General features: G+C 39.5%; 1 protein-coding gene across 18 annotated transcripts in view; it reads right to left on the reverse strand.

Moving 5' to 3' along the window:
• Positions 1-14,185, reverse strand: part of GJC1 (gap junction protein gamma 1) — a 52,148-nt gene that overhangs the window by 17,272 nt on the left and 20,691 nt on the right. For 8 of the 18 annotated variants that reach the window (XR_010838384.1, XR_010838383.1, XR_010838386.1 and 5 more), the window contains exons 2-3: positions 8,615-8,690; positions 6,194-7,434 (exon numbers count right to left, since the gene is read on the reverse strand). Coding sequence is in view for 3 of the 18 variants with exons in the window: in XM_059048842.2 (XP_058904825.1) it covers positions 6,234-7,444 (1,211 nt within the window). In the remaining 15 variants the exon portion in view is untranslated. Of the gene's footprint in view, positions 1-1,446; positions 7,445-8,614; positions 8,691-8,789; positions 8,971-14,185 lie in introns of those variants that run through there. The other 10 variants (XR_010838388.1, XR_010838392.1, XR_010838393.1 and 7 more) reach the window with 7 other exon arrangements.

The following is a 14,185-nucleotide window of genomic DNA, read 5'->3' on the forward strand; positions in this document are numbered from 1 at the left end:
AATCCCCCTCTCACTTTTATTCTGACCCACATTTCACGTTTTTATTTTTTTCCTAAGTGGTTCTCAAACCTCAATATACATAAGAATTACCGAGAGAGAATTTTTGGGTGATGTCACTATTCTGTATCTTCTGGTGGTAGTTGCTCAATGCATGCATTTGTAACTATACACTAAAAAGGGTGAATTTTACATCATGTAGATTACACCTTAATAAAAGATTTTTTTTAATCACCTGGAGAGAACTTATTAGTTATTATAGGCCTCAGATGGGTCCAAGGAACCAACATCTTAATAGGAATTCCCTGTTACTTCTTCATAGGTGGTCCAAGGGTCACATTTGGAAAAAAATGCTGTAAACACAGGAAGGTCCACCCAGCTGGATCCACCCCTTGCCAGAGTGAGAGCCCCACTAATATATGCTTCTGCACTTCGCTAGGAAAAGAACATAGGATGCTGGATTAAGCCACTGGGCAATCAATGTGCAGACCTGGATTCTGTTCTCAGCTCTGCCTCAACCCCCCTACCCTTTATGCCCCATATGTGTAACACGCTTCCAACTCGAAATAACTAAAGGAGGCAAACCCTAAAAGTATTACATGTTAAGATAGGTATAAGCCCTTAAAACCTTAGAAATATTGTTTTAATCTCTATGTAGCAAAGAAAACAGACTTTTAACTTTGATGCAACACCTTTTCCAGGTACTAATATCTGTTCTGATGGCAAATCTGCCAAAGAATCCACTTTCCAAACTAGCAGTGACTTAACAGCTCCAGCAGCTTTCAAACGGCTCACAAGTTTATTACCAAATATGGTTGGCTGACCAGTTTTACAATCTGTGCCGCTGAGGGTGGGCTTGACGCATGACCTATTCTGTCACTCAGTCAGCTATTCTGTGTCTGGGGGTAACAGAGGGCATTGTTGGAATACATGCTACCCTCTCCTCAGCCCTCTCCCACATCCTCTATTCTCACAAAGTGGATTAGTCATACCAAGACTGGTCTATGTCTCTGACGAGCATCTTTCCCAGAAGGCACTCCTCTTCTCCAGGCCTCAAGAACCAAAGGGAGCCAGAGAGCGGGTATGTTCCCGGTTTCTGTGTTTACACCTTAGCCTCCACCCTTAAGGCCACCTACCCCTCCCAGACGGTGATGCCACAGACACGCCAAATCCTTTTAGCCACAGCCATCCCAGAGGAGTTCTAACCCAACTATGAAAAGGGGCATCTTTTGAGCCCAAACCTCTACCTGGAAAATTTCCTGCTCACGTATTTCCACTGAGATCAACTTACAGGTGAATGTATGGGAAGAGATTTTCATATCAGGTTTTCGGTGTAAACCATTAAGCTCTTGGGCACTACTGACACAAAGAATGGGGTAACATTCCTCAATATGACATTTCCTGGCAGTTGAGTTTTCACGTTTGGAAAAAGATGCACAGACCACAAATGAATCTTCTAAACTGTATTTGGAACTGACAAAAAAAATCTTTCTAGAGACAAGGCCCTCAGCAGAGTCTGTCCCCACCATAAAATTTTACATCAACTGTACAGAACAAAATTAGCAACGAGTGATCTTTGGCACTAGAATGGGTAACTCCTTAGCTGTCCATACAATATCCAAACTGCACATCACATAACATTAAACTGCTGGTTAACAGTTGAATTTTACATTTATCTTAAAAAGTTGGAAGTCCTAGCTAAGTTTTTTGGTATCAATATGCTAATCATATCTAACACAGTGCCTGAGGTAGAGACTTCTGTAAGAGATTTATCAAAGAGAACACAATTGAGAGTACAAAAAAGAAAAACACTTCCAATCTTGGAATCATACAGCCAAATGTCTTTGCTGGTTCAGCAAGCCAACCCTGAAATGCAGAACTCTTACTTCTTTCATTTCCGTAGAGATTTTGCACGGGAGTAGGGCTTTCTTTTGTTTGGACTCCTGAATTTTGGAATACATGGATTGCTTCTTTCAAAAGTATGATTATTAACATGGAATGTGCATGAACCAAACTCACTTAACATCATTATTAAAAAACAACAAAAACACAACTGCACATTAGGGACAACAAATAAAATCTTTTAAACTCTCCATGATATGTGGCCAGAATGAGTGACAAGTATGCAAGTCAACCTAATGATTCTAACCTTTGATGGTAACTGTGGATTACTACAGATTCACGATATATAGGTGAGTTGAAATTTTATTTCCAAACTCTGAACTGTATAGGTGCAGGGGCTTTATTTTCAGGTGGTAAGACTCTTTGTGAAATTACATGATTTTATAAAGATAATATTAATAACTGGAACCTTCCAATCAAAATGACCAGCAGCTGTGTATCTCTGACTTCAGGTACTTTTCTTCACAGTTGGGAAAGACCTTTCCTTTATAAAAAGGCATTTGTGAAGTAGGTTCAAGTATAACATGCTTGCCTTTTACAAAAAACTGGCCAAAAATTTATCCTAAACTATAGGTATTATTTTTAGCAGTGTACTGTCTCTTAAATGAGACAGAAAACGTAAAGCCTAGACGTTTATAAGTGTAACGGGTAAAGCATAGGTATGACTAATAGGGATAACATTTAAGTCCATTCTTGGTATAAACTGCTTAGAGCAAGTTAAGTGTTTTAAACAATCACTGATTCCTGTGATAAAGACTTCTTACTACATCACATAGTTCTTTCAACCTATTTTTTTTTTGAAGCTCCAAGGTCAGACAAATGACCAATAATAATAGTTGGTTTTTTAATACTTTTTACCAGATGCTTTTTCTAACTACTTTATAACATTTTTGAGAGTTAAGTGGCTCCTAGAAATTGGAAAAGTAAAGTGAACTGCCTAGTCTCATACCATGAAGAAATGACAGTCAAGGTACCTAATGATGACATTTTTCTTTTTAAAGACAAAGGTGTCCTTCTAAAAGACAGATATGTGGGAGCCCTAACCTGTGAGATCCATTTTAGATGGCAAAGTTTCTTTTTAACAAAAGTCTATATGGGCTTCCCTGGTGGCGCAGTGGTTGGGAGTCTGCCTGCCGATGCAGGGGACACGGGTTCGTGCCCCGGTCCAGGAGGATCCCACGTGCCGCAGAGCAGCTGGGCCCGTGGGCCATGGCCGCTGAGCCTGCACATCCGGAGCCTGTTCTCCGCAACGGGAGAGGCCTCAGCAGTGAGAGGCCCGCGTACCGCAAAAAAAAAAAGTCTATAGATGTCAGTCAAGGAAAATCCCCAGACAAACTGACTTCAATGAAGTAACACGCTTGTGGTTTTAAATGAACAAATATAGAAACAGGCGAAACTAAGGCATAAAGCAGAGGAAGCCACAAAATGAACAGTAACATTTCTTTAGGGGAAAATGTTATATAATTCTTCCCTCAAATTTGAACTAAGAAAAAAAGCCTATTTGTTTTACAAATCTCTTCTGAATAATAGACTGTAACAAAGATGAACAAAGGACACACCACATCTGAATAAATCCAACTGTATGTTAAGGAATGTAACATGTTGTTGACCATATCCTGATTGTAGTCTGTGAAGGACTAAGCACTCAACTTCTATTTAGAGAAGCAAATGTCATATGACAGAGCATGTCTTATACAGCAATTCAAAGGAATGATTTTGATAGGGAAAAAAAAAAAAAAACCTTGCTGACAGGTGTTTTATACAAATACCTGCAAGTTCCAGAACAGTAACTGGAACAATATTTTTATAGACTCAACGTAGACCCAATTAATGGGTTAATAAGCTAGACACTGATAGGGCCGTTTTCTTAAATGTAGGTCCATGACATGTTGTTAGGGGAGAATGGCCTCGGCAAACTCATATGTTCAAAGGCTGAAAGAAATGGACTAAGAAAGCAGTGAGAGTTGGGAAATCTACGTCATAATTAGAACTTTAGTGAGAGAATAAAAACAGACTTTAACACATGTGAAGTGACCCAGAATATCTTTCTATGTACTTGAGGAAGTTGAAGAATTATCCAGACACAACAGATAACATTCTCATCAGAACAAGCCCAGATGAAACACCAGGGGCCCTGTTTGTAGAAACTAAGTGGATGCTTCTGGCGCCGAATGTCTGCCTGGCATTTCTGCTCCACTCCTTCCCTCCCTCTCTCTCAGATCCCCAACCTTTCCACTGGCAAAGCCACTCTGTTCTCCTTCAGGCTCTGAATAGATGGATGTGAATGTATGTGTATTTTTTCTGTCCTTCAATTAAGAAATATACATGAAAAAAATAAAAATTAAAAAAAAAGAAATATACAGGAAGTTCTTCTACTGACATAAGAATTATTGGTAGTTCTTTATCTTAGCTGGCCTGAAGTATTTAAAATCTTCCCTGTTTTAGAATAATTATTTGAAATTCCTTATTAAACACTTGGTTTCAAGGAAACTGTGCAGGTCTATTAATTATCAAGGATACATACAAGTATAAATCATTTTCTGAAATTTCCCCTTCAGTCTCACTGGAGTTTACCTTTTGCTTAAGTGTTTAGAGATCCTGAAGAATTTCTCTAGGCTAAAATTTACAGACTAAAAAAAGCAAAATAAAGGTAAATGCATGGTTAGAAGATAAGCTTAAATTTTCAACCGAGTGTCTTTTGTGGGGGGCGGAGGTGGGGGAGAAATGCAATGGAGAACAACAAAGAAAAAAAGAATTGCATACAGGACGCTGTTCTAAGAATAGAGAACTGACATTTAAAAATTAAAAGACAAAAAAACAGCACTCTTGGAATTTCAAAGTTGGAGGTGGCTTGCAATAACTTTCTGTTAGAAGAGAGTGAGATACCCAAAATGAAATGCTCCCTGGTGAAGCAAACACCCCTTCCTTCAAATCTTTACCGAGCTCTTACTCAGAAGCTCATAAACTGTAAGATGAATGATGTGAACATGACAGGAGAGCAAAGTTCTTCAACATAAGAGAAGGTTGAAAATAGCAATAAAATACTACTGCAAATTACAAGTGTTATGTGAACATTAATGCTTGTCATTAACAAATAGATATGCTTATAGCAAATAAATACTGAAATTCTCTTTCGGTCTATTTACAGACAGAATCCCAGGTCTGACTGGTCTTCCAGGCAGAAACCTACATTGGCAGAAATATGTAAATTATAAAAGTTCCATGGTGAATTATAAAAAATAAGGAATTTGAATTTAGGCCTTCTGCCATATGCAGTTTAAGGTAGCTTTGCTTAATTTTTAGCCTAGAAGGGAATTTTCGTATTTTTACTGTTAACATATTTTTAAAAAATCCATCACTGGCTTCTTAAGAAACCAGAGAGGCAGGTGTTTGGATACAGATTTAAGGCAAATCAAACAGGTCCACAACTAAACATGTTATCAGGGCTTATTTTCCAGGTGTGCCTTTGTTTTGTGACAGAGGGGACTCTTAGAACAGTTCTAGCCGGGGTCTCCACACTCTGCTGCTGGATGAGGACACCTTTGTGCATCAGCCCTCTGAAAGAAGAGACATTATATACACATCATCAAAGCATACACTGGCAAGGCTTAATATTTAAAGGACTTCTGCAGTGAATCACTTTATCTTCTTTGAAAACACAAATAGGTTTTCAAAGACTAGATACAACTCTGGACACATGAATGAGATTCAGAGATTTCTCAAGTCAAAGAGAGATCTCAACCTCCCTCTACTATGGACTTTCTTTCCAAGACTGAGAACTGATTCATCCTCCTCCGGCTCCTTACATATCTGAAATCTTCCCTGCAACACGAGAGGCACTTTTATTAGGTATGTCGCATCTATTAAAACTTTAAATCCAGGGTAGAATTTGCTGAACAAAGTAATAACACTAGCCTAATAGGCATTACCTTAAGGATTATTTCCCCTTTAATATAAAAGTATAACTACAGTGGTCCAATATACAAATACAAAAAAAAGTTCTCATACTAAAAAAAAAAGTACCATAATACTGTACATACAAAAACTGTTCAACAAGAATGATTTAAATATATCTGTTCTTTTCCAGATTTGGAAGACACAAATGTAAAGTTCTGCAACTGTATTATTGCTGCAACATGTGTCCAGGAACACCGTGTTCCCCTTCTCTTCCCCTTGTCCCAGCCCCACCTTCAGAGTCCCCTGAGCTTGGATCATGAGCCAACAGCATCCCTGAAAATAACCAGAGCCAAATGTTTACTCAATGGAAGTCATTATTCAGTGAGCCGCTGCTTACCATGAACTATGAAAAGCACAAGTTTTAAGCCCAGCCAAGATTAAATCCAGACGGAGGTCTTCCCATCCCCCGATTTGCTACTAGCACTGCTTTTGTTGGACCCAGCTTTGGACCCCACTTTGGCTTTTTTTTCCCGGGGACCGTGGGGGTTGTTTTGGTGATTGTAGGCCTGGATTGCCAGATCCAAGCGTTCCTGAGCCATTTTGATTTCCCTCTGCAGAGTCTCCAGGTCAGCTGGGAGGTTGTCCTCATGGCTGCCATACTGTTGTTCCTGGGCGATGTTGGCCTTGTTTTGCTTGTAGGCAATCTTAGCGTTGGACATTTCAGTGTACTGGATTTGATCTGGTTTGACGGCAATGTTATAGCCAGGGGGAGCAGATGGTGTGTTCCAAGTGAAAGGATAATTATAAGCACCCGGATCTTCCAGTTCCCTCCTTTTACTGTTTAGTGAGTCTCGAATTGTCCCAAATCCTAAATGAAGCATCTCCCAAATGTTAAGCAATAGGCAAAGGCCTGTAACACCATACATTATCAGAAGAAAAATGGTCTTTTCAGTGGGTCTAGAAATAAAGCAGTCTATCTTATGAGGGCAAGGAAGTCTGCTGCACACATAAAATGGGTGGACTTGGAAGCCATACAGAAAGTACTGCCCTATCAGAAAACCCACCTCAAACACGGTCCTTGCCAGCAGCTGCAGCACGTAGATTTTCATGAGCCCATCCTCCTGAATCCGGTGTCGGCCATCATGCTTAGGTTTAGATTGGTTCTGATCTTTATTTTCTTTTTCACTTTCTAATTCCATTTCTGGATACATCATGGGATCCTCTTCATGGTCCTCTTCTGTTTCTTCCAGAGCCCGGTGTTGTTTCCAACGCATTGCATAGGGTTTGCTCCGAGCGGCCTTCTTGTCTGCTTCACCGTGCTCCATTTTGGCAATCTTATGAATGGCATAGCCCAGGTACATCACTGAGGGGGTGGCCACCAGGATGATCTGGAACACCCAGAAGCGCACGTGGGAGAGGGGCGCAAAGGCATCATAGCAGACGTTCTCGCAACCCGGCTGCTCTGTGTTGCACACAAATTTGCTTTGCTCGTCATAATAGATGGACTCTCCTCCTACAGCTGTAAGGACAATCCGGAAGACGATCAATACAGTGAGCCAGATCTTCCCCACAAACGTGGAGTGGTTGTGGATCTCCTCTAGCAGGCGAGTGAGGAAGCTCCAACTCATGGTGACTGAACTGATTTGCCCTGATAAAAATGAAAATTACCAAAGGAAAATCAGCAAATATTAAAATCTTTATTTTTTAATTGATGATATCTCTAGGAACTACTTTCTACATACTTGAAATTTATCTTCAAGGCTCATACTAGAATGACTGTTAGAATAAACAGCATCCACTACCATCAGGTAGGACCATTCACCTCAGTCTAAGAGCACTGGTTTGGGCCTACAGGGTCGTAGGAACTCTGATTAGTTTTCGTGTCTTCCTTAGCTTAAAAGGTAAAATCATAGCTATCATTTGAGATATATTTCTCAAAGTATACTGGATTTTTTTTTTTTTTTTTTTTTGTGGTACGCGGGCCTCTCACTGTCGTGGTCTCTCCCGTTGCGGAGCACAGTCTCCGGACGCGCAGGATCAGTGGCCATGGCTCACGGGCCCAGCCGCTCCGCGGCATGTGGGATCCTCCCGGACCGGGGCACGAACCCGTGTTCCCTGCACCAGCAGGCAGATTCCCAACCACTGCACCACCAGTGAAGCCTGAGTATACTGGATTTTTTACATTCAGTATTATTTCATAAGACCTTCGAACTTTGTGGAATATAGATAAGAAAATAGCACAGAAGTATAGCTATTCAGTCACAGTAAGACTGCCACTGAGAACATAATGGGGACACGTGGGCTGGATGGACTCCATTGTGAAGAGGTACCGTATCAGGAAAGTTAAATTTTGGACCTGGTGACAAAGTATTAAAAAAGAATTAAGGAGATAGTACAGCTGCAAATAAGTGGCAAAGATCAAGAACTAAAATAAAAGACAGAAAGAAACAAGGAAGACACTCCTGAGCTAGGCTGCATCACAGAGATTCTAGCATTCTGTATTATATTTCTGTATTTTGTTTATGGTAGAAGTTAAAAAATGCCTGTAGATTGAATTGTGAGGACATTAAAAATCCAATCAATAGACAAATCCACTTAAAACAGCATTTTGAAGGATAGTTTTATTCTGAGATTCTTAGATCTATGTCCAGAATCCAGGTAAAAATCATCTAATGAGATAATGTATGTAAAATCCCTAATACAACCCCTGACACATAGTACACCTAGCTTTTCGCTTCTATCTTCCCTCTCTTGGTTTACTTCTGCAGATAATAGTTGATGATCAGCATCACCAGAGAAATTTAAATATACTTTTTACCTGTTATTCAGAATTTCTGTTATCCAAAATTTTCTTAGAGAAATGATGTTTTGCTTACAAGTTTTCCAGATTCCCTCTGGAGGGAAAAAGAAAAGAGAAGGTCATAAGTTTCCTCCCAGAGAAAACAATAAATCACTAGAATGCCATTTTCAGGGAGAAACAGTTTTCTATGTACCATAGGAATCAATCAGCATGAGATGGAAACAGGCTTGAGTTTGAATATCACTGTCCTCTCCTCCTATACGTGGTAGGAGAAACTAACAGTGACTCGAAGAGTCTTAGGTCACTGTAGTCTAAGAAAATATGACAGGAAGATGAGTCATTGGTGAAAATCTGAAGCAGATGAACTCTGGCACCTATAGGAAAAAGCCCAAGTAGAAAAGCTCACCAAACTTAAACTGGGTCACTAAAGGCCTTGCAAAATCTTCACCTCATGTGCTCTATTCCTGTTCTACTCTCTGGAGCAGCCAATACCTCTTCTCAATGGGATTTGAGCAGCCAACTAGGAGCACGCTGTTTAGTTAAAACACCCAACAGCTGGCTCTCAGTCACTGGGACACCCATATCCACAGAAGGTGATTTACAGACTCAACTGCTCACAGAAGGAAAACACCTGCATCTATATTGTGATTAAAAAATATATATATATAGGACAAATTACTGCTCATTATCAAGTTCTGCAAACTATGGAATAGCTATGGCCAAGAATCATCCGCAATTAACTATCATTTAATTTAATAAATGAATGTAAAACAATCCCTGAGTGTTCCAAGTTATTATGTGTTGAAAGTAACTTAATAAAAAAGATACAGGAAAAAAACCCAGAACAATTCCCAAAAGGTCAATGAAGAAGAAAAAAAGTCCAGGCATCTGCATAACATGCAAGTACAAAGATTCACATACAGAATCCAACCACACAAAGATCTCACCATAGGACTTCAAGTACAACTCTCATTTCCAGCCCTGATGTCCAACTGAGCTCACCACTTCTTACACTGCATACACAAGTTATAAAACCACAACACAAGAAGTAAATAATATGCAGTCTTTAAATGGTGATAAGCCAGATTTCCAACACAGAACTCCAAAATGATTCACATCCACAAGTCCAGATTCACATTTTCCCCAAACGCCATATCTAAAGCATTTCCCTTAAAGCCTGAAATTCTATTTGTTCCAATAAGCCAAAACCATGAAAGTGCAATTGTTAATTAGTTAGGAAGCTCATTCTCTACACTGCCATCCATACCGAAAACAAATGGGTATCTTTTTAATAATTATTGCTATGAAATAATTTCTCAACAGTTCAGCATCTCATACAATAATCTAACTTTTTTTTTTTGGGGGGGGGATTAGTGACAAACCCTTCAAAGCTTATAAGTTATAAAGCAGCCATTTAAACACATCCAGAAATACACATTGCATACTGGTTAAGCTGTAGGCTTAGACAATGATGAACCCTTAGAGCCTGGTTTTCCGTGGGCACTTATAAGTGCCATAGCACCCTATACCCAAACCTTGAGTATAAATGATGTGTAAAGTAATGTAGCTTCAGCATCTCATAAAATGGGTGATGGGTAATTTTCTTTCTAAAATAATCATGGGCTTCCTAATCAAATGGCAGCATCACCACTGTGGATATACTGAGCTGTCAGTAGGTTTTTCTTTGATACTCTTCCCTTTCCAAATCCCCTTCTTCTCCTTGTAAGCATTAAGAGAAAGGCTTAAGCATCAGAGTAGACTCCTCCATTTTGGGGGATGGGGTGGAAAGGGGAAGAGGGAGGGAGGGTGTGAGAGAGGAGAAAAAAACTGAATGAGTAGAATGGTGGGTTCTGGAATTGACATTTCTAAGCAAAAACGTGTCACTGCCAAGTGTGGTCTTGCTGTGTTCTTGCTCCACTAAAATTCCCTTTCTCAGAACCATTTTTTCGCTCTCCTACCAGAAGCCTAAGATTCAGAACACAGTCTTCTCTGACTTCCCTGTTTCAGCAAACAGACTTGGTTATAGAGTAGGGAGTGAGAGCATGCAATTAACCTGTGAACAGCTCTCATGAAAAAATAAAAATCATTTCCATACTGTTTATGAATGGAAAATATGGGAGCATGTGATGAGTGGTGGTGAGAGGTGGGGGGATGCCAAACACCTACATATTTTTTGCCAATTAGGAAAGCCAACTGATTTAAATGTATTTTGACACTTAATGTCTTCTTGAATATATCCTTTATACTTTGGTTTAATTTATCTATAGACAAATTCTAGGAAGTGGTATTATCAGGACACAAGAAATGTAAGTCTGCGTGGTTTTTGCTCTGTACCGTCATTTGACTTTCTACAAAGGTCCTAGCAGTTTACAGTGCCTGGCAATGAATGAGTACAAGTTTACCTCAACCTCATCAGCACTGTCTGTTATGCTACTTTGCTAGGTGTAAAATGGTATTTCAAAATTATGTCAATTTGTATGTTTTTAATACAGCAGGATACCCTTCCCCTATATTCCTCCTTTGTGAACTATTTCTATCCCTTTGCCCATTTATCTGCAGAATATATTCTTAACACAGTACAGACATTAATCATTTGACATTTAATATAAATACCTGTTTATTGTTTTCCTTAAAATTTTAGTATTTTATATAGTCACACCAATTTCTTTTTTTTTTAAACATCTTTATTGGAGTATAACTGTTTTACAATAGTGTATTAGTTTTTCCTTTACAACAAAGTGAATCAGTTATACATATACATATGTTCCCATCTCTTCCCTCTTGCATCACCCTCCCTCCCACCCTCCCTATCCCACCCCTCTAGGTGGTCACAAAGCACAGAGGTGATCTCCCTGTGCTATGCAGCAGCTTCCCACTAGCTATCTAATTTACATTTGATAGTGTATATATGTCCCTGCCACTCTCTCACTTCGTCACAGCTTACTCTTCCCACACCAATTTCTTGAATAAATTAAAAGGTGGAAAAGTTATTCTTCCTAGGATGGCTTTTTACATAAAGAATTTGCAAAATTCATGGTAGCTCATAATTCAAAAGGATTCTCAATTCTCTCTCCACCCCCCAACACATACTGAAGAAAATCATGTTTGCTTTTATAACATTTACTGGACAGAAATCAAATGTGCTATTTTTAGTCTGTTTTCCAAATAACTTTCAAATCTACCTTGTCTTACACAAGAAAATAGAATTTTAAAAATTACTTGGTATCAACACGGTAATAAATTAAGTAATCCCCTCCCAAATCATTTATATTTGATTTGAAGAGTTTTCTATCAGCTACATCCTAACAGGATCAAGTCAAAGTTTACTGCATGTCTAAAACTCAGGATCTTTGAAGATTATATAAAAGCCCATTATTTGGATTATCTCTGGAGGTGGATTATATGATTAGATATATTTTAAAGATGAAGAAATGAGGTCCAGAAAGTTTATAAAATTTGCCCAAGATCATCCAGTTATTAAGAGGTGAAGCTAGAATCTGAAGTCAGCCAGTCTTGCTCCAGTCTCAGCTTTTAACTACTAGTAAAGAATTACATTCCAGATGAGGTAGAACTATGTACAGGCCCCATGTGAATACAGAGGAGGGCACCTCACCCCAATCTTTGGAATCGGAATTAAACTAAATAATAAACTCACAAAGATCAAAGGTGGGGGGGTAGTTCTGCTGCCAAAAGAAATTGGAAAAAAAAAATCAAAGGGGGAAATTTCAGGGTTTCAGATCTTACACATAGAATGAATTGAAAGTTAAAACAAACAACAACAAAACATAAAACCCAAAAAGAACTCCAAGGTTGTTTCTTGGCAGTTGGAAGGGAAGAATAAACTAGAAAAATGGTATCTTCAACAAAAATGGTTTTTTTCACTAAGAAGGATAACTTCTTTGGGCATTGAGAACAGTGACAGAAGGTGGTAAATTTAGTTCAGGGGTGAAAATGTTTGTTAAAGGGTAGATACAAAGATGGTATACATATGAAGTGCTCAGAGCTGTGCCTGGTCTCAAGGCAAGCACCATTATTACCATTACTACCAGTGTTGCTGCAACTTTTTGTCTGATCACCTCAACTGTACTGGGAGCCCCTAGATGTTAGACACATCTTTTATCTCTGCTTCCCTAGCATCTAGCCCGATGATTGGCCATTTTTTTAAAAATTAATTACCTTATTTATTTATTTTTGGCTGCGTTGGGTCTTCATTGCTGCTTGCAGGCTTTCTCTAGTTGCGGTGAGCCAGGGCTACTCCTGGTTGCAGCACGCGGGCTTCTCATTGCGGTGGCTTCTCTTGTTGTGGAGCACAGGCTCTAGGCACATGGGCTTCAGTAGTTGTGGCATGTGGGCTCAGTAGTTGTGGCTCGCAGGCTCTAGAGTGCAAGCTCAGTTGCTCCACAGCATGTGGGATCTTCTCAGACCAGGGCTTGAACCCGAGTCCCCTGCATTGGCAGGGGGATTCTTAACCACTATGCCACAAGAGAAGTCCCTGATTGGCCATTTTAAGTGCTAAATAAACATCTGACAAACAAATGAATAAATGCATTCCTATCGGACTTGCCTTACATTTTTCACTGCAATCTCTTCTCTCTATTTTTTCTCCTAGATTCCCACTGAATCAGCCTGTCCAAAAATGGAATAAGCAGCCTCATGAAGCAGTGAACCCTGGTATAAATGCAGCAGGGAGGGTAAAGGGATACAAAGGGAGGTGTCTGTCCTTCAGTGAAATCTATAAAATGTGACACCAGTGATGGCAATACATTACGTATGTACAGTGTAATACCTAAAACAACCAAAAAAAAGCACACAGAGGGACTTCCCTGGTGGCGCAATGGTTAAGAATCTGCCTGCCAATGCAGGGGATATGGGTTCGAGCCCTGGTTGGGGAAGACCCCACATGGCACAGAGCAACTAAGCCCACGCACCACTACTGAGCCTGCGCTCTAGAGCCCACGAGCCACAACTACTGAAGCCTGCGCGCCTAGAGTCCGTGCCCTGCAACGAGAAGCCACCGCACCACAACGAAGAGTAGCCCCTGCTCGCCACAACTAGAGAAAGCCCACGCGCAGCAACGAAATTTATTTTTTAAATAAATTTAAAAAAAGAAGAAAAGAAAAAAGAATGACCATACCTAGTGTTGGTGAGGATGCAGAGAAACTGGTACTCTCATACAAGTAGGAATGTAAAATAGTATAATCGCTTTGGAAAATGGCAGTTTCTTAGAAGTTAAACATATACCAACTATATGATCCAACCATTCTGCTCCTAGGCAAGAAGTAAAACTGTATGTCTATAAAATGAGCACATAAATGTTCACAACAATTTTATCTGTAATAGCCAAAACCTGGAAACAACACAAATGCCCATCAGCAGGTTGATGAGTAAACAAATTGTGGTGCACTCATACAGTGGTATACTACTCAGCAATAAACTATTGATATGCATAGCATGGATGAATCTCAAAATAATTAGACCAAATGAAAGAAGTCAGGCAAAAAAAAAAAGGCACACACTGTATGATTCCATTTATATAAAATTCTAGAAAATACAAACTAATCTATAATGACATAAAGCACGTCAGTGGTT

This window comes from Kogia breviceps, chromosome 19 (assembly GCF_026419965.1).
Source record: "Kogia breviceps isolate mKogBre1 chromosome 19, mKogBre1 haplotype 1, whole genome shotgun sequence".
NCBI classification, from domain to species: domain Eukaryota; kingdom Metazoa; phylum Chordata; class Mammalia; order Artiodactyla; family Physeteridae; genus Kogia; species Kogia breviceps.